The sequence below is a fragment of the Nicotiana sylvestris genome, chromosome 2 (assembly GCF_000393655.2).
Source record: "Nicotiana sylvestris chromosome 2, ASM39365v2, whole genome shotgun sequence".
NCBI lineage: Eukaryota > Viridiplantae > Streptophyta > Magnoliopsida > Solanales > Solanaceae > Nicotiana > Nicotiana sylvestris.
Window position 1 is genome coordinate 772,265 of NC_091058.1, and position 18,712 is coordinate 790,976.

General features: G+C 36.5%; 1 protein-coding gene across 4 annotated transcripts in view; it reads left to right on the forward strand.

Annotated features, from left to right (window-relative positions):
- LOC104230262 (transportin MOS14) overlaps positions 1-18,712 on the forward strand; it is a 67,370-nt gene that overhangs the window by 40,583 nt on the left and 8,075 nt on the right. For 3 of the 4 annotated variants that reach the window (XM_070167587.1, XM_070167588.1, XM_070167590.1), the window contains 10 exons: positions 4,551-4,616; positions 5,054-5,167; positions 5,407-5,486; positions 10,204-10,339; positions 10,933-11,082; positions 11,528-11,613; positions 12,424-12,611; positions 15,138-15,230; positions 15,569-15,756; positions 18,062-18,173. In XM_070167587.1, the coding sequence (XP_070023688.1) occupies positions 4,551-4,616; positions 5,054-5,167; positions 5,407-5,486; positions 10,204-10,339; positions 10,933-11,082; positions 11,528-11,613; positions 12,424-12,611; positions 15,138-15,230; positions 15,569-15,756; positions 18,062-18,173 (1,213 nt within the window). The remainder of the gene's footprint in view (positions 1-4,550; positions 4,617-5,053; positions 5,168-5,406; positions 5,487-10,203; positions 10,340-10,932; positions 11,083-11,527; positions 11,614-12,423; positions 12,612-15,137; positions 15,231-15,568; positions 15,757-18,061; positions 18,174-18,712) is intronic. The other variant, XM_070167589.1, reaches the window with a different exon arrangement.

An 18,712-nucleotide genomic window follows, 5' to 3' on the forward strand; every position in this document is an offset into this window, starting at 1 on the left:
TGTGAGGTAAAAGTGTTTCAGAACAGTGAGAACGCTTAGTACTTAATAGCATAGACCATTGACTCTATTTTAGCTGTGCTATGAACTCACACAGCTGTGTGCGAGAGGCAGAGGCTCAATTGCTGTAGTTAACACCTAGTTTTAATTGCACCAATGCACTTATATCTGGCTATAGAGCTCGAATACTTAAACTGCTGTTAATCAAAATTACGAATCCTATTTTAGATGTTTGGAAGAGATAAAATAATGTTTTCGAAATCCAAAGCTGAACTAAATAATAATTAGAAGTTGCATTTAAGGTATCCTCATAAATATGTTTGATAGATATAAGGTCATGATCTATTCCTATGTCATTTTGACAATAAAATTCCACTTATTAAAATCTCTGTCAAAATGTTTACTTCATCTTAGGTTAGGTGTTTGAATGTTTCCTTGATAAACCGCCAAGTAAATGTCCAAATGTATTTTGTTTTTATTTCAATAATTCAATGTAAGTTTTCCAATTCACCAAATGGTTCCAAAACATTTATATCATCGAATGTAAGCTACCCATCTATCCATACAAAAAAACCATCTACCTGCACAAAAAAAATTCTTTCTTTATGTTAAATTTGTGACCATCTCATCAAAAAGTTTAAGCTATTAAAGAAAACACACTTTTAATTACTTAGAGCCTATTTGGTTTAGCTGAATTTAAGTAGCTTTCAAGCACTAAGTGTTGAGGAACAATTTTTAAAGTGTCGGAGCTGAATTTATGAATAAACAATTACGTGGTTGGATGAAGTGCTAAAACTGAAAATAAGTTGATGTGTTTGGTTAAAAGGTGTTGACAAACATTTTTTTCTGTTAAAATGATTGAAATATCCTTAAAACTGTCAATAGGAAAACTGAGCTTATTTTTCCAATATTTTATGTTTAAATTAGTTCAAATACAAATTGATTTGTGTCTCAATTAACTTTAAGTTATCAAATGTATATAAATTTATGTTTAATAAATATAATTTATTTATTTAAATAACATATAATCTTCAATATTTAATAATTTGATTAAAATTTGTAAGTGAAAAGCAAAGTTAAATAGTGCAAAATATTCGTATAAAAATAAGCATTCAGATAGCCAGAGCCGACAAAATTTAACTAAAACATCATTTTTGTAACGTGAAAGAAAAGAAAAAAGAAATTCAAATTCCCAAAGCGTTCAAATAAAAAGTAATAGTTGAGGATTATATTCCATAAATGATCATTTTGTAATTTGATTTGCCCCCACAAACGTAATAGATGAGGATGGTTTTCAAATTCGTTTCTTGCTGATATTGTCAAGTTCAGATGCCAAATTCTTTACGGTTTCAGTACCAGATCCCAGAAGTATTGTTTACACATTAATTGGTAGAACCACCTTTCACTTTGTTCAAAATTGGTTATGAGTGAAATTCATATAAGAGAGAATGGTAGAAGCAAGTAGCAGAAATGTTTGGAGGGCTATTCCCTTATGCATTGCTTGGACTGTTTGGATGGAAAGGAATATGAGGTGCTTTGAAGGCAAAAAAGAGCATTTATCCTTGTTCAAGTTCAGATGTCTCCAAAACTTGTACTATTGGCAAAGGGGAAACAGTGTATTAAACTTTTCTGATTTGTTGGACTTGTTAAAGGTGATCAGTCTGTAATGTAAAACAAGTCGAGTTTCTTGTAATTCCGTAGGAGTACTATTTGGAGATTGTAAAAGAATGTAAAGAATAATAATGTAAAAGTCTTGGTCATATTTAAAAACTTTTTAAGCTAACAAGCTATAAGCTGGTATGTCCAACTTGTTGCTTTTGACTTATTTTGGCTTAAAACATTGTTGTCAAAGGCGAAAAGCTCTAAAAAGTGCACTAGGTCTATTTGGGCTTGAAGCGCAAAACGCACTTAAAAGTGTGGGCTTTAGTTAAAATAGGCGCAATGAAAAAAAAAAAAAACTTATATGTAATTCAAGAACAAAGTAACAAATTCATTCATAATGTTCCCCTTAGCAGCTAATACACTTATTTCCGATTATTGTTGTTGTTAGTGACGCTTGATTCAAGATAGAACTCATGGGAAATAAGGCGCATGCCTTAGTACCTTGCCTTATACTGAAGCGCAACTTAAGCGACGCGAAGCGCCCACCTTGAGCTTTTCTGAGCTTCAAGACTTAAGCGCGCCTTAAATGAGCCTTTGACAACACTGGTTTAAAAGCACTTTTGGTGTTCGACAAACTCCAAAATAAGCCAAACAATGTTTTTAAGCTGGTTTGACCAGCTTTTAAGCCAATCCAAACAGCCTCTTAAATATGTCTTCGACATGTCTTCTCATGTGCGACCTGATTCTTTTTCATGGGTCAAGCACGTGGAACTTCTTTTGATAATGATCCATTTACTTAATTATGTCTTTAACACTTTACGATAAAATTGTAAATGAAAGAAAAATGAGCTCTTGATGTTTCTTAAATTCGTCTCATCGCCATGAAACATCCACCTACTCCTTTCATCAAACTGTCCATAAAATGACTACCGGCTTGATTTCCATGCCCTCAGTTCCCAAGCTGCTCGACCCTTCAACTTATAGTAGCTTCTGATACCTGTGGAAGAGCCCAGTTGGCCCACTGCCTAATGCCATCTATCCGTTCAACAATGTAAGTATAAGTGCTCCACTACACGAACTTACATAAATAGGTTTCCTTTCTCTAAGATTTCCCAGCTTGGAGATTGCATTGTAAATTTCACTCAATGTGAAACAAGAGACTTTTGTTGGTGCTTTAAACTTCCATATCGCTTAGTACCTCCATGCCATTCTATCCTATCATCTCCAATTGCGGTGTAACTATATATGTTCTGTACATGCACTAGATGTCATGATCACGTATATTTGTGTAAACACAATATTCACATCTAGTATATAGATTATGCCATAAAAGGGTTTTTTTTTCACCCGCATTTAGTAGAATGGAAGATTACGTGTACGGCTCTTCCTAGTATATCTCTTAACTAATGGGATACTAGTCCCTGGAATCTATCCTGCAATATAAGTACCTATAATTACTCTTAACTTATTACCACTACAAAATACATGTTGATTGATTATACGCATTATTGGTTGACTTTTTACAACACTGTCACGTTGGAGCTCTATTCAGAATTTTTGTGAAGATATCACCTAACTTTTCTCGTATCATGATATGCATTATCGAGATAATCTTCTGTTAAATCTTTTTGTAAACAAAACAACTTATGAAGACATAATTAAGTAAATAAAAGTGTGCTCTATCTATATGTTACCTTATTAAAAAAAAAAGAAAAAAAGTGTGCTCTATCTAACAGCTTAAGATTTTAGATGAGATGATCACACACTTCAACATGGTATTAGAAAAGGCAAAGGTCCTTGGTTCGAGTCTTACTGTCACCCATTATCAAAAAGAACTTCCATGTGCTTGGCCCATGAAAAAGAATCATGCCCGCATGAGAGGGGGCATGTTCAAGACATCAGTAAATAAAAGTGTGCTCTCTCTAACAACTTAAATTTTTTAGATGAGATGGTCACACACTTCAACAGCGACAATCAATCTTTATATGTTCAGTTCGCTCATGAAATGCTAAGTTAGAAACAATATAAAGAGCATGATGATTATCACACCACAACTTAGCAGGTTGAGTGGTCTTAAGACCAAACCTCATCTATCAACTGCATATCTACATTACCTTGCACATGGATTGTGCGTAGCTCATTACCTTGGTTCAACACTAGATCGGGGGACTACCACTACTTTTTACCTTTTCTGCTACTCCATCTCTAGCAAGACCTGTATCCTCTTGTTCTCCACGCAGTGTTAGATCCCCCATTCTGCATCTGAAACACGTAAGTGGTTACTATAGAGCAGACCGCCTAGTTGGAAGTGGCAGGTGCTCCTTCCAAGTGACACAAGATTTGGCCCAAAATCACCCAATGATTACTAGTTGGAGTAGACATGAATTTCATACTGCACTGCCCAAGTAACAGTGTCAGGTCACATCCTGTAAGATGGTTTTAACTTCCCAGCTTATCTCCTGTGCATCTCAAGATCTTTAAACGATGAACTCCCTCTGTCATAATTTTATGTTTGTAGTCACTAGTGCACTTCAAGGCTTATCACCTGATTTTTCTATTTCAACCAATAAATTCAGGAGATTATTCCTCTTAAATGAAAAGGTACTTTTCTTGCGCCTTGTGATTTCATTTCTCAAAGATACTTAACAAACCAAATCTTTTGTTTAAATCTAATTTTGTGTTCAGCAGTTTGTCTTTGTCGGAATCACAAAACTTATTTTTACTTTCTTCCATTTTATGAAACTAATACAGAGCATGCTAGGTGCGCAAGCTGGCCTGGGCACCACCCGCATAAAAAAATATTAAATGTATATTCATAGTTCTTTTCATAGAATATTTCTAACTAATTCGGATTAATAAAAAATTCTAACGAATTAGAGATACAAATCCATACAATCACTATTTGCTTGAGATGCTACTGCCATGCTCTCTTCTCTCCTGCTCTGCATCAGATCTCTGCAAGTGCCAGGCTTCCAGGCATTAAATTCCCCGACATTGAACAATCTTGCAATGTAATAGTAAGTGATTGAAGTCACTCCTTCCTTTTACGCTCTTTTGTGATCACATTGCTTCTTCGAGATATCTCTAAGCAAATCCTTCTTTACATTCTTTTGTTTTGTTGGAATACATACATGATTTTTCAGCCATAGTTTGTGATCATGTACTTATATTTTCTGTAGAGACCTATTTCTTTTTTCGAGCTCTTGCTGTTTTCAGCAATCCTCTTTAACTGTCCTGCATGATTTGATTGTAAAAGAGCTGGTAATTTGACATTAGTGTGTCATGCCTTCTGCACTTTTCTTTGGCTTCACATATGGTTTGCATTCTCAAATCATGTTGTTTCTCTGTTAATGATCACTTTACTGATTATGTTTTTGCTTACGCTTCATTTATAAGAATGATACAAACTTGATTATTCTAGGAAGTTCACTGTATGATTTCTTTTCTGTTTCAGATAGCTGAAGTTATTATCACGGAAGCCCAAGAGAATGATTTCTCTTTTATTATTCCCTTGGTCACAATTTTATCTAGTAGGCCACGTGATGATGCTAAGGGCTTCATGAGACTTGTATGTGTTATCTTACTCGATTTTCCTTGTTTCACTTATCCTTGTAAAGACAAAAGGGGATTGCAAGAACTGATGAAATTGTTAGGAAGAAAGATAAGCATACTGAAAATTTTGTAGACAATAATTCTGGGCTAACTATTTGCTTCATTAGGTCTGAGTTATGGCAATGTTTAGTACCTTTTGATTGACCTCCTCCTTTCCTTAATTATGTTCCATTTTTTTCTTGTTTGCTGTTCCAGGTATACAAATCAGCTGCAGAGGTTGTTGCTTCCTATTCAAAGTGGATATCTTCTTGTCAAACTAACGCCAGATCTTTGCTGTAAGAATTCTCTTTCCATGTTCTTTCAAATAAGATAGAAACCAAAACATATGTTGATACAGTGCGGGAGCAGGCCATGTCTTATCAGTTTAGGTTTTGTTTTATTTTCTGATGCTTTTAAGCTGTAGGGTTGGTTTTGAACCTTTTTGTCTCTAATTGCAAAGCTGTTTAAAACTAATAGTAAGGGTAATTTGGAAACTTTAGCTATAGTTTTTGGTAGGGTCCTATATTGAGGTCTTATCGTTTTTAATTAGCTTTTTGGAGATTGTACTTCTCTCGAAAAACAATTGCTGGTGGCTTTCTTTCTGGAATTTTGCTTTGCTTAAACCAGCTTGATTCTGCTTCACTTTCTTTTTTTCTTCCTTTGGGATAGTTTTACATGCAAATCTCTGCAAATTGCACCAAGTCATCAGCATGCCACTCCCCATACTTCTCTTTTTTCTCCTAGATTTCCAGCTTAAAATGAAGTCTCTAATAGTCCAAGGCATCACCCATGGATTCTAAGCAGGTTCAACCAATGTCCCTTGTTTGTGGCTGAGTGCAGCAATGGATGGTCCACATCCTCCCTCAAACTTTTTTTTGATGACCGAGAAATCCGTCTGGGGCCGATTCTTTGGACCAACCGCAGCCTTCGAAACTCGGTGGATAATGGGCCCAACCCTCTACCCTTCTCCACTTAAATACCAGGCTTTGCTTTGCATGGTGTGGGGGCTTGAACCTGTGACCTAAGACACAAATCCACCACCCTTTGCCACTTGAGCTAGGCCTTGGGGGCTCCTCCCTCAAACTTTAACACATTTATTCTCACAGTTGCTTGCTACGACTCTTCCCCAAGTGCTTGGCTCTCCAAATGCACTTCCTAGTCAGCCTTATTAGAGACTCTTAGGCCTCATTTGTTTGCACTTAATGGAGGTCTGAATCTTAATCATTCAGATCTCCGACATTAAGTTTGTTTGTTTTTAAAGTCTGAATCTTAATTGTTCAGATCTTAATCATTAAGTGTATTTGTTATTTTTACTTTACAGCCACTTAATGAGTCTGAATAGATCTGTATAATTAAGATATATAAGAGAGGCTTAATTTCATTAAGATGCTATCATCCATATTCATTATTAACTGCTGACACCGCCTCCCATTATCAACTACTACCATGCCACCCACCAACACCACCATCCTCAATCATAGCCGCCACCATCATCGACTACCACCACCCACCACCATCATTCTCAACCACAACTAAAATTTATCCACCTCAACTACCACAACTAACCACCCCATAACCATCAACAAACATAGCTGGTACTGCCGATCATTATAAACCACCACCACCACCACCCGCCATTATTAACTGTCACCACCCACCACCATCATAATCACCACCACTATCAATCACCACTAATTACTACGCTGAACCATCACGACCAACCAAAACTATCACCAACTACCGCCTCTAGTCGGTATTCACAAGCACTATCGTTAGCCATCACCATCAGCAACTATCATATTTTAAAAAACTATATATTTTATTGATAGAATATTAGATTATATTAATTAGTATTTCATTTGAATTTTTATGTTTATTAATTTTCAAATAAAGATAAATTTTATACATTCAAATGTTAAAAAACAATCTTAAGTTTTTAGTATTCAGATCTTAATACACATCTTCATATTCAGATTCAAATGTCTTAATCATAATATATATCTTAATATTCAGACGTGTATTCAAATTCAGATGTCTTAATCTTAAAAAAAAAAACAAATGAGGCCTTAGCTCTTTAACAAGTAGCATTAATTCAAATTCTTCTACATGAGTCTAGAATGCCTATGCATGATAAAAACTCAAACTTTACATCAACTCGATACCCTCCAAGTGTCCAACAACCTGCTAACAAGTTCCATGTATGTGTAAAATGCATGAATATGCATATGTAGATGATATGCATGAATGTTTCTACATGAGTCTAGAATGTCCATGCATGATAAAGACTCAAATTCTACATCAATCGACACCTCCTCGGTGGCCAATAACACTGCGCACACACGACCCAAGGTAAAATGGATGATCTTGTGTACATGAGTCTAGAATGTTCAATGCATAATAAAGACTCAAACTCTACATCAACAGATACATCCCCTGTGTTTGAAACCTCTCCGATGTCTAATAACATTACGCAACACATGACCCAAGGTGAAATGGATCACTTGACTCCATAGGGATGCATCCAAATCCATGTGCCCGATCATTATAGCTCCACAATCAATCATCAATCCATGTCCCATTGTGCCTAAATCATATTTAACCGAAAAAGTCATAATCATATCAACCACAAGAAATGAACCATCGTGCCACAATCATATTAACCCGCATGACACAAACCATCGTGCCATAACCTTAGTCCATATAACCATATGCAGAGATGTATACATATGAACAACAACAACAACCCAGTATAATCCCACAAGTGGGGTTGTATACGTATGAACAAAGAGATAAATATCTATGATGCATATGGATCAGAGAAATAAACATTTAGGGATGTATGCATGTGCACAAGAGATAATCACTATGCATGATGTATACATATGTATAATGTATGACTACTGATCCAACATGTAATCCAACATACAAATAGCCATCATGTCCAAATAAAGCATCAAAAACCTAGACATGATCTCTAACACGAATAAGAAAGCTCTAAGTAGTCAGACCAACAATTAAGGCATATCACAAGTAGAGCATGTACCAAAACAAGGCACAAAAAAGCCTAAATTCAGCTCCAAGCATAGAAATCCTTGTATCAACATATATGCTCGTCACCTTGTATACGTCACCCCCAAACACATAGCATGTAGGTGCCTAATAGCCTAGCCAGACTTATCGGGTAGGGAATCCTATCTTCAGCGAAGCCAGTAAGCAAGCCCAAGTCCATGCAAAAAGGCCCACTGGATCTTTTTGATGCATTCTTAAGACTTCCAAGCAAGATGAGTCGACGTCAGAAGTATGAAAGAGCTGAAGTGATTATTAAAGAATTAGGATTCCTGTTTGGAGATGAATCAACAGAATAGCACATAAGCATTAAGCCATTCGTTGGAATATTCTCTCAAGTCGAGGTTAAGCAAGATACTTACCTTTATCCCGGGCTAGCTTTATTCTTCAAAATTCGCCTTTTGTAGATCCAAATCTGTCAAATGAGCCCTATGTAGCTCAAAGAATGCTTAGGGAAGTCAAATAAATTCCAAATATTAAAGCTTCTATCTTTAACAAAATCTCAAAAGTCAACAAAAACTCAGCCCATGCTCATATGGTCAAATCCCGAAATAAAAGTCAGATACCTAACCCATAACGTTACGAGTCCAAATATGTGATTAATTTCCAAATCGAGTCCAAATCGGTGATCAAAACCCCAAAATACACTTTCTTAGCTTTCCATTCGAAAATCCTCTTTTTCTCTTTTGAGTCCTTGATTCGAAGGCAAAACCGATGATAGATTCATGTTATAATCATAGATATGAGTGAGAATCACCCGCCCCATTGTCTTAGGTGAAAGCCGCTTCAAAAATTGCCTCAATCCATGCTCACTAGCTCCAAAAGTGATAAAATAAAGTCCCAGTACGAAATGGGGTTATATACACAAGTGCAGAAATTTTCAATATAGATATTTAGAATAACAGTCAAAACTTTTTGTACAGATGTCGGAATGACAAACGGTTTAAATTTCTGGAAATTTGATTCAAAGGGCTACAACTCTCGTCAAGGTATCTTCACCAAATGCTTTATAGATTGGGAGCAGTTCTGAAGTCAAGTCAAGTGCAGAAAACCACGTTTCAACACTTCAAATCTATAAAAACTTGCTCCAAATGCGCCGAAACCCACCCGAGCCCCTCGGGTCCCCTCCAAACCATCCCGAGTCCAAGCTCGTTTACTCAAAATGTTGACTTTGGTCATCTCTCTTAACTTAAAGCCTCTAATTAGAAACTAAGTACTCCAAATTACTTCTGAACCTCTCGGAACCCGAACCAACCATACATGCAAGTCATAAAACAATATGAACCTACTCAAGGTCTCAAGTCAGACAACGGGACGCTAGGACTCAAAACAACTGGTTGGGTCGTTACATTATTAGAATACAATGTTGAAACATAATGAATCTAGATACATTTTACTACAAAACTACATTTTTTGTTATTTTTCTATAGAACTTACAGGTCAAATGCTCTAATGGAGAATCCCCTTCTTTCTTTGTTATAATTGCAAAGAAAAACAATGTTGTTGCTCTTATCAACTTATCAAGGGATATAAAATGAATGGAGTACTATGTAATTTGCCTTTACTGTGCTCCTACCTGCTAGAAGAAAGCTTCACCGAATGGGTGTGGGGATTTATCCTATTCCCAAAGCATAAGTTTTGCCTGCTCCCAAACTTTCTCTTTTTAGAACCCCCTCTCCTATTTGGTTAAAATTGATTCCCCACATCCTGTTTTTCACAATGTACGTTTTCTACAGTTGTTTGTATAATACCATGAATTGCCCTCTCCTCCTCCTTTTCTTCCTCAAACACTATCCTCCCGACTCAATTCTTCTGCAAAGTTTTTCTTTCTATTTGTGAAGGTGAAAACTAATTCTTTTGCCCACTATCAACCACATATCTCTTTTTTCCCTTGTTTTTGGGTGGTTTGTTGTACCTTGTCCATGAATATCTATATGTTATTTTCAGATTATTTCTTGCAACGGGCATCTCAGAACCTTTATGTTCGGCTGCTTGTGCCAGTGCTTTGCTCAAGTTATGTGAAGATGCCACTGCGCCTATGCATGAGCATTCAAGTTTGGAGATCTTACTTTGGATTGGAGAGGTTTGTCCTATATAAACCATGTGGTGTCTCAAAATCTTTTTTACTTGAAGGTGCTAGGTCTTTGTTCTTTGAGTATATGCTGCTGGGTCAATTTTGTATTGCAGTATCATTCTCAGGTGAAAAAACCCAGCTTTGGTTATTAAGTCAATGGTTTGAAATGATGGTCCAATATTATTGACTGGACGTCATGTACTTGTAGTGTATATGTTCATAGTTTATTGAAATTTAATGAAAATTTAAAATGGAAATAGAAAAAAGAGCATAAGATAGTTGATATAGAAAGTGAGTGGAGTTGAAAACATAACTATCCATTTAAACAGTCAAAAAGAAAATAACTATTCATTTCAATATTATGATATTATCATCCTTTTTCTTTGTCTTGATAGTAGAGGTGATTGGAGGGATATTTTAGGACAAAAAGTTGATAAACATAACAATTCAGTTGCACTGTCTTGCTCACCTTTTAGTAATAAGTATTGATATTTCTCTTGTCTCTTTGATCGGTAAGTTTTGGTTTATCTTTTATTGGAGTGATAATTAAAGTGTAATTGTTTTGTTTCTCTTGTTCCTTGTGTTTGACATACTTTTCTTAGAGTTTGGATGAGAGGCATTTGCCTCTAGAGGATGAAGAAAAAGTAGTCAGCGCGATTACTTTGATACTTGGTTCCCTTCCTAACAAGGAGCTGAAGAATAATTTGTTAGCTAGATTGGTCTCCCCTTGCTATGAAGCTATTGGCAAACTAGTAAGTTCATCTTCTTTCCTTTCTTGTATCTCTGTCGTGTCATGAACTTATAATATTATTATAACTATATTGTGTGATTGCAATCTTCTGCTTGTAGAGGAGTTCAAGCAAGCTATGAGGTTCTTCATCATTCTGTGTGTTGTTACTGTTCCTTTTTCCTCTTCTAAATAAAGCGTTATTGCAATTATTTTGTTTGTTGTGTAGTCCATGGTTTAGAGTTCAAGGTTCAGCTTGACCACCTCCGCACACCATCGAGTTCTGCTCTCTACATTCATTCTCTGAGCTCGTTCCCCTTGTTCCCTATCCCTTTAGTTTCACCTTTCTCCAGAATCAGCTTCAGTGGTGGAAATGGGTCATTTCAAAAGCACATGATGCATAGTACTGAAAATTGTTTATTAACTGTCCTCTAAGCTTACCTAACTGGGAATTAAATTCCTTGTTTCAGATTGATGAAAATCAAGACCACTCTTTAAGGCATAATCCTGCTTCTTATTCTCAGTTTGTGAATGGCGCAAGAAGAGGTTTACATAGGTTTGAACCAATTGCTACTGTGCAATATTATTGTTTGCATCTGCATTTTAAATATTTTTCTATTCTTTATATTTTTTATTAGTAAGGTTTGCTTGCAGTTGCTGGTGAGAGTAATTGACATGTAACATTCACAAAATTCTTGTTCTATGTTATTCTGCTTTCTAGTTTCTGTGCAAAGCTATCACCGGACAGCACATTGCCAATTTTGAAAATTTCTGCCGTTGTTGGACCAATACCTCATCTGAGAATTTCCTGGTAGTATGCTATTAATAAAAGGAGTGAGATAAAATCTTACCTTCTTTTCTTCCCAAAAACGCAAAACCTAGTATGAGATTTTTAATGCAAAATTGAGTTATTACATAGCATTTACTTTGAAAGTGAACCCATACCCTCCACATGACTGATTCAAAAGAAAGATATCAGAAGTGATATTATGATTTCCGTTGTGTTCCCTAATCCCTAAAGATGAATAATTTTTTTGTTGAGAACCCTTCTGTTAACAACTTAATTTTTCAATTGTTTTCTTTTTACTTTTTTTCGAATTTATTCTGCATTATTTGTATCATCACATGTCTATTTGCTGCTATACTTTTTTCCATTTTGTTCTCTGTGAAGTCTGTCTTAATTACCACGAAGAGTCTAAAAGAAGGTATTTGGCGTACATTCTGCAAAACCACTTTTTCTATGAAGGTCAGTAGGAGTCTGAATGTTTGTTTTTCCCCATCTGTAAAGGACTTCTATGAATAACCTGCTGGTCAATGCTTTTCATTTGTATACCTTTCTAAGCGAAGCCTTTGGCTAATTGGTCAGGTTGGGAACTGTATTCAGCCATCTGGCAACAGAGTCTTCTGCTGGTTCGGATTTGGATGATCCTCTTATTGCGCTTCTAGGAGTATTCTGGCAAATGTTAGAAAAACTTTTTCAGTCGGAACACATTGGAAATGCTGTTCTATCTATGGCAGCATGCAGAGCTCTTTCGCAAGCAATTCAGTCATCGGGTACTTCTTTTCTGATTTTTTTTTTTTTTTGAATTCTCTAAAACCAGCAATCAGCTTATTTGATACAACAAACAACATACCCAGTGTAATCCCACATTGTGGGGTTTAGGGAGGGTAGTGGGTACGCAGACCTTACCCATACCTTGTGGAGATAGGGAGGTTGTTTCCAATAGACCTTCGGCTCAGAAAGCATAAGCACAATCGTAATGAAAAGAAAAATGGCAAGAAACAACAGTAAGAAGCCATGGAAAAGAAGCATTAATAACAACAAAATAGTAAGATGATTGAAATGAAAGAAACAACAGGTAGTAATATAAACCCAAGACCAATAAAATACTAGAGTACGTACTAATACTACTGGTATGAACAAGGAAAACACTAGGCTACCTAACCTTGTACCCTAATCCTCGACCTTCACACCTTTCTATCAAGGGTCATGTCCTCGGTAAGCTGGAGCATCTCCATGTCTTGCCTAATCACCTCTTCCCAATACTTCTTCGGCCTACCTCTATCCCTCCTTAGGCCCTCCAAGGCCAACCTCTCACACCTCTACCTCTCCTTTGATGAAAGTGAAAATTCTCCAAGATCGAGGAGGCTTACCAACTATTACCTATCATTTTCTATATTTATGCAAGTAATTTTGTCACCTTCTGGACCACAACATGGCTTTAGATGTTGGTATCTAAAAATTTTCATTTTCATGTGTCATTGAAAAAATGGCATCTTTTCATGCTAAGTAGTATATAACGAAGTAAAGGACAAGAAATCAAAACCAGAAGGAGAAGGCACAGACTTTGTCATGATCCAAGTCGAGGCCATGATCAGCGACTAGGGATTTCTCCCAAGCAAAACCTTCCCAAGTTGTTCCGTAAGTAGGACCGAGTCTCCCCTATTCCCGGAGCCATCCTAGTCCCTATATCAACTAGTAGGCCTAATTCGATTATAAACTTAAGTATACATGTCCAATATAGTTGCATAAGCAAGGGACTATGCAATATTGTTATCTTATCCGATAGATTTCGCGAAAGACATGTCAAAACCAGTTGTTAATTATCAATTCAACAGTAACCCAGTTCAACGTCTGTAAAATGTAAGAAGAGGGGTGAGTCTACTGATTCAATAAATGGTTACTCCGTCCAAGGTGGATAGGCGACACACAGGTTCGAAAATACTAAAGCACATAGTTCCATATATAAACAAATATAATTACGAGTATGGTACTTTCGGCACACGTTGTCTATAACGTAGCAATAGGGTCCATTAAAAGTTTTTTGACCAGTAACTGCTCTCCTAATCCCCTTCTAGCTAGGGACGCTTATACGCTACTGACCCAACTTCTAGAACAACTGGATAGGAGTAAGCTCCACCACACACGAGCGATTAATTTGTCAGTGTATTAATTCAAGTAGTAGCCTCACGGTTTTGCTAGTACAGGTGACCCATTTCTTTTTATTTTATTTCAGATAAAGTAATAAAAATTTATTATTAAAGGGCATGGCAACACCCATATACAAGGACTAAACCAAAAAGTAGAAAACCTTACAAAAACATATGTTTTTTTATATAGAGTAATAAATTTTATTATTGGAGGGCACAGAATCACCAGCTCAAGCCTTAACCATGTCAGTGTTACCAACCACAAGCGAGACGCTATTAGGCAATGTAAAAGGAGGCGATTCACGTCTTCTCCAAGCTTTTACACATGAAGCACCAACTGGCACATGTAATCTGCCTCTTCCTCAAATTCTTAGTCATCGGATCACCCCCCCCCTCCCGTCGCACCTAGCCAAGTTAGAGAGCACATTGTTCTTGTTACCCTCGGAATCCACCGAGAGATGGAAAAACTGACTCCTTTTTGCCCAAAAGCTTTTCGTTGTTGGATATAATAGAAATATTATTCCCACCCATAGCCTTATTCAATACAAGATACTTGCTTATACATTTATGTCATGTACAAGAATGTCTTTCATCGTGTATAGGGTGTATCAAGTAAGTACAAGCACAACATGTTTTACAACAAGTAATTGGTGATACAATTGCCACATATGTATAGTCTCCTGTACATTTAAAACTAGTCAAATGCATATACAAGCATGTCCCCACACAACAAATAGGAGCATATTTACATATAACACAATTAATCCCAGAAAAGCAACCCAAAAAGAGGGTTCCCACTCACCTTAAACCTCAGTTACGGCATCAAAACATCAATTGTGATCACCCATGGTAGTATCTTGTCAATTTAATATCAGTGTGAGATAACGAATTAATTCTAGTCAAGAAATATAAGTTCCAACCACCAAAACCTCAAAAATCTTCCACCCCCACACTATCACACATCCGCACATATTAACAAGTGCACATATAAGCCATTTAAATTGGGGGGGGGGGGGGGTATTATAGGTTTCGAACCAATACAAGGACAAATTATTTACTGAAGTATTCTCTTGTACGTAGTACTTTTCTAGGGAAATTTGAGACCTTGATCACATAATTCCTTACTGCTTGAGTGCATTACATTTGCAGGTCAGCACTTCACGTCTGTTTTGCCAAGAGTGCTAAATTGTTTGTCGACTAACTTTGTATCATTCCAAAGCCATGATTGCTACATAAGAGCAGGTAGAGTGTTATTAATTGCTTCAAAGCTTTGACATGTACAATTCTTCGTTCTTAGATGTATTTACTTCCCTTGTGCCCTTCTGCAGAAGCAGTATCATTATATCTCTGAACTTTGCTTAGAACAAGTCTCAATTTCAATACTGAAGCAATGACTTTAACTAGTGTTTTGGCTGTGGAAATTTATACCAGGAAATGGTTTTAGGTCATTGTGGCTTTGTCTGCTTGAATCTGTTTTTCTTCTTTTGATAGTCGTAAGAGTTGCCAACTGGCAACTTATCTGAGTTGCTCCTATTTCCAATACAACTACCTTTGTTTCAGCTGATCAATAACTTTTGCAGCGTCTGTTCTCATTGAGGAATTTGGCAGTAGAGAAGAATACGGACATCTTTTTGTCAGCATCTTTGAAAGATTTTCCAAGTCAACATCAATTATGGCTCTTACTTCCTCATATATATGTGATCAAGAGCCTGATCTGGTTGAGGCCTTTGCTAATTTCACATCTATTTTTGTCCGCTGCTCTCCAAAGGTTTTTGTTACCTCTTTCCTATGTTTGTATATATATGATAACAAAATTAATGAAACAATCATATTTGTTCAAGTTTTAAACATATATAGAAAAAATGCTTACATCAGGAACACAATGAAACCAGACATGCTCTTTGAGAAATCTAGGTTTAATTAAAAAGTTAGTTCTCACATATATTAATTAAACACTGATTTTGATTATGGAACTTGAAATATGAGAAAATTATTCCTTCGGGTTAAAAGATCCAATTTACCTGCATGTTTTTGTTACATGTTAATATCTGATGATTTAACATTTTAGTTTTTTATTCTTATATCACCCTTATACTTTTATTAATGGGTAAAGAGCCAAAAGTGTCCCTCGACTATGCAAAATGGAACAAGTTTGCCCTCTGTTAAGTGTCTCGTTCCGACCCTCTCTTTACCAAAGTGACTCGTTTTTGCCTTTATGGGCTTACTGCAGCAGCTAAAAAACAAACTTAGACTTCAGTTGCAAAGTGCAAGGGAAATTAGACCCATTTTCTCCTTTGCCCATGATCTTTTTCAAACAAGTCATTTAACCTTAATTGTAGGTCCGTTGCTTGTTTTGTGCTTCGTGTTTCTCGCCTCCCAAAAATATCTTCCTTTCTCATCATTGCTTACATTTATTTTTGTTCTATGTCCTACAGTACCTCAATTACTCTTTCCTCAAACCTATGAAAGACACTCTAAAAAGTACTCCAAATTCGAGAATTTTCTTCCTCGCCCACTTTGACATTCCTCCAATTTCCAGTTTCTAACACCTTGTAAAAGCAAATTTCCACTTCCCAACTTCCTCCCCTGATTGTTGCCTCCTTTCCCAGGTCAGTCATCTCCTTTCTTCCCACCATCGCATTAATGTCTTGGTCACAGCAAACAGAAACAATTTCCCAAGACTCCTTCTAATTCAGACCCTTTCTGGATTTGAGAACAACCTTCTCACGTGATTAAAGCTAAAGCTTCCTACTGGACCCTTCTAGGTAGTTCCAGGTAACTCCAGTTTGCTTATCAATATAGATTAAACATATGAACCATTTCCCACTTATTTGACCTGGTACATGCAGTTTCATATTTTAGACATTGCATAATTCTATTTACTGGGGTTTCATTTTCTTCAATCTCGAGTTATGCACTTCATGCATGTGCTCCAGATTGTTTTCCTCTTAATCTGCCCCTTTCTTTCTCGTCAAATGATCGTGCTTCCTGTTATATTGAGGGAAATCAACTACCATTGTTCTTGCCGGAATTGTTCCCCCTTGATCAGATGCTTCAACCTCATATTCGTCATCAATAAAGGTGTCAAAAGTTACTGGATAATTCAGGGGAGGAGCCTGGACCTTTGATATCAAACAGTGTTATTAAAAGCAACCTCGCTGTTCTGTACAGCTATTCTGCAAATAAGAGCAATGGGTCCTCGCTGTTTCATACAGTAAAGGCTCAAAGCGCTCCGAGTGAAAAGCAGTCACTTTTAAATTTTGACTTAAAAGCTGAATAAAGGAGAAAAACAAGGATAAAACTGGGCCTTAAGTGAAGAAGCAAAGTGCACACTTCAAATTGAACCGCACTCGATTATATCCGTGTCTTCTCTTCTACTAGGGTATTCCCAATCTAGTTATAACGTTTGCCAAGTTAGTACGTCTTTGTAGGTGGAATCCTTTCTCTCTATGCCCATGTCACCTCCTTCACCTGGTGGATATTGAGTAGGATTATCAGCCATTTAGGAATCTAGGCAGCTTTTACGGTGCAGTTGTGTTATCCGTTTGACGGATATAATTCCTGTAGATGTTGGCAAACCAGCGTGTTCCAACTCCTTTGCTAGTCTTCTGTCCCAATTATTTTTCCTGGAATCCGCAGGATCTTGTATTATGTCTAGTTATGATTGCAATGCTAATGTCTTGGGTTTTTATGAAAGTCCTTTTTCCTTCTTCCACTTGTTTACCCAGCTGTGCTGCTTCCTTACAATGGCAAACCAAAGTAAACTTTATTTGTCCAAATTGATCGAACACAAGATGTACTAGCTTAGAGAAGACCACAAATTTTGATTAAACCTAATGATTACTAGCTATTTGAAAAACTCTTCGTCTATCTTATCTGTTTTTCTTCTCTTCCTATTCATGTCAATATGGCAGCAATATTTGTGGTTTTTCCATTATTGTTTACCTGCATGCAGGTGCTTATTTCAAAAAAAATAAAAATAAAAAGATGAGAGAGTACGAACTTTGTTATTTTGTTTTCGTAATTGGAGAAACAACTTGTGACTTTGACACCTTCTTTCTGGATGTGCTCAGGAAGTGTTAGTAGTTTCTGGCTCCATCCTCGAATTGTCATTTCAAAAGGCAGCTATATGTTGCACTGCTATGCATCGTGGCGCAGCACTAGCAGCAATGTCTTTTATGTCATGTAAGTCCGGAAAATGAGTTGAAGTCCCCCCACCCATCAAATATCCTGCTTTAACTTTGTCTCACAATTCATTAACTTTTTGCATTTTGTGGCACCCAATTTTCTACATGCTATTGATGTTAGAATATCAAGATAATATGTGCTTAGATTCATATATTTCTAGATTTGTTGTACTTGAATAAGGAAAAGTTCATAGAATATTCTATAGGATATCTTGGGCAGTATTGTTAAAATCTATCACTTTGTCACTTAAAGCGATAAAGGGATGTGAAGCGAAGAATTATTGCTTCATGGGTAAAGCCATGTGCTATACAGAAGTTTGCACCTCAAACAATGGTGCACAAAGATACTCTAATGAGAACTTGCCGCTTCTTTGAATTTCAACTGAGGGTTGGATATCGCGATTATGGTATATTGGATGTTAAAATTAATTATTTTATTACAATTTCATTTTAATTGTACTAAATCATGGATGTTTAATATTTTCTTAGTTCTAGTAAATAGTGCGCTTCACTTCTTGCTTTTTTGCTTTAAGCCCC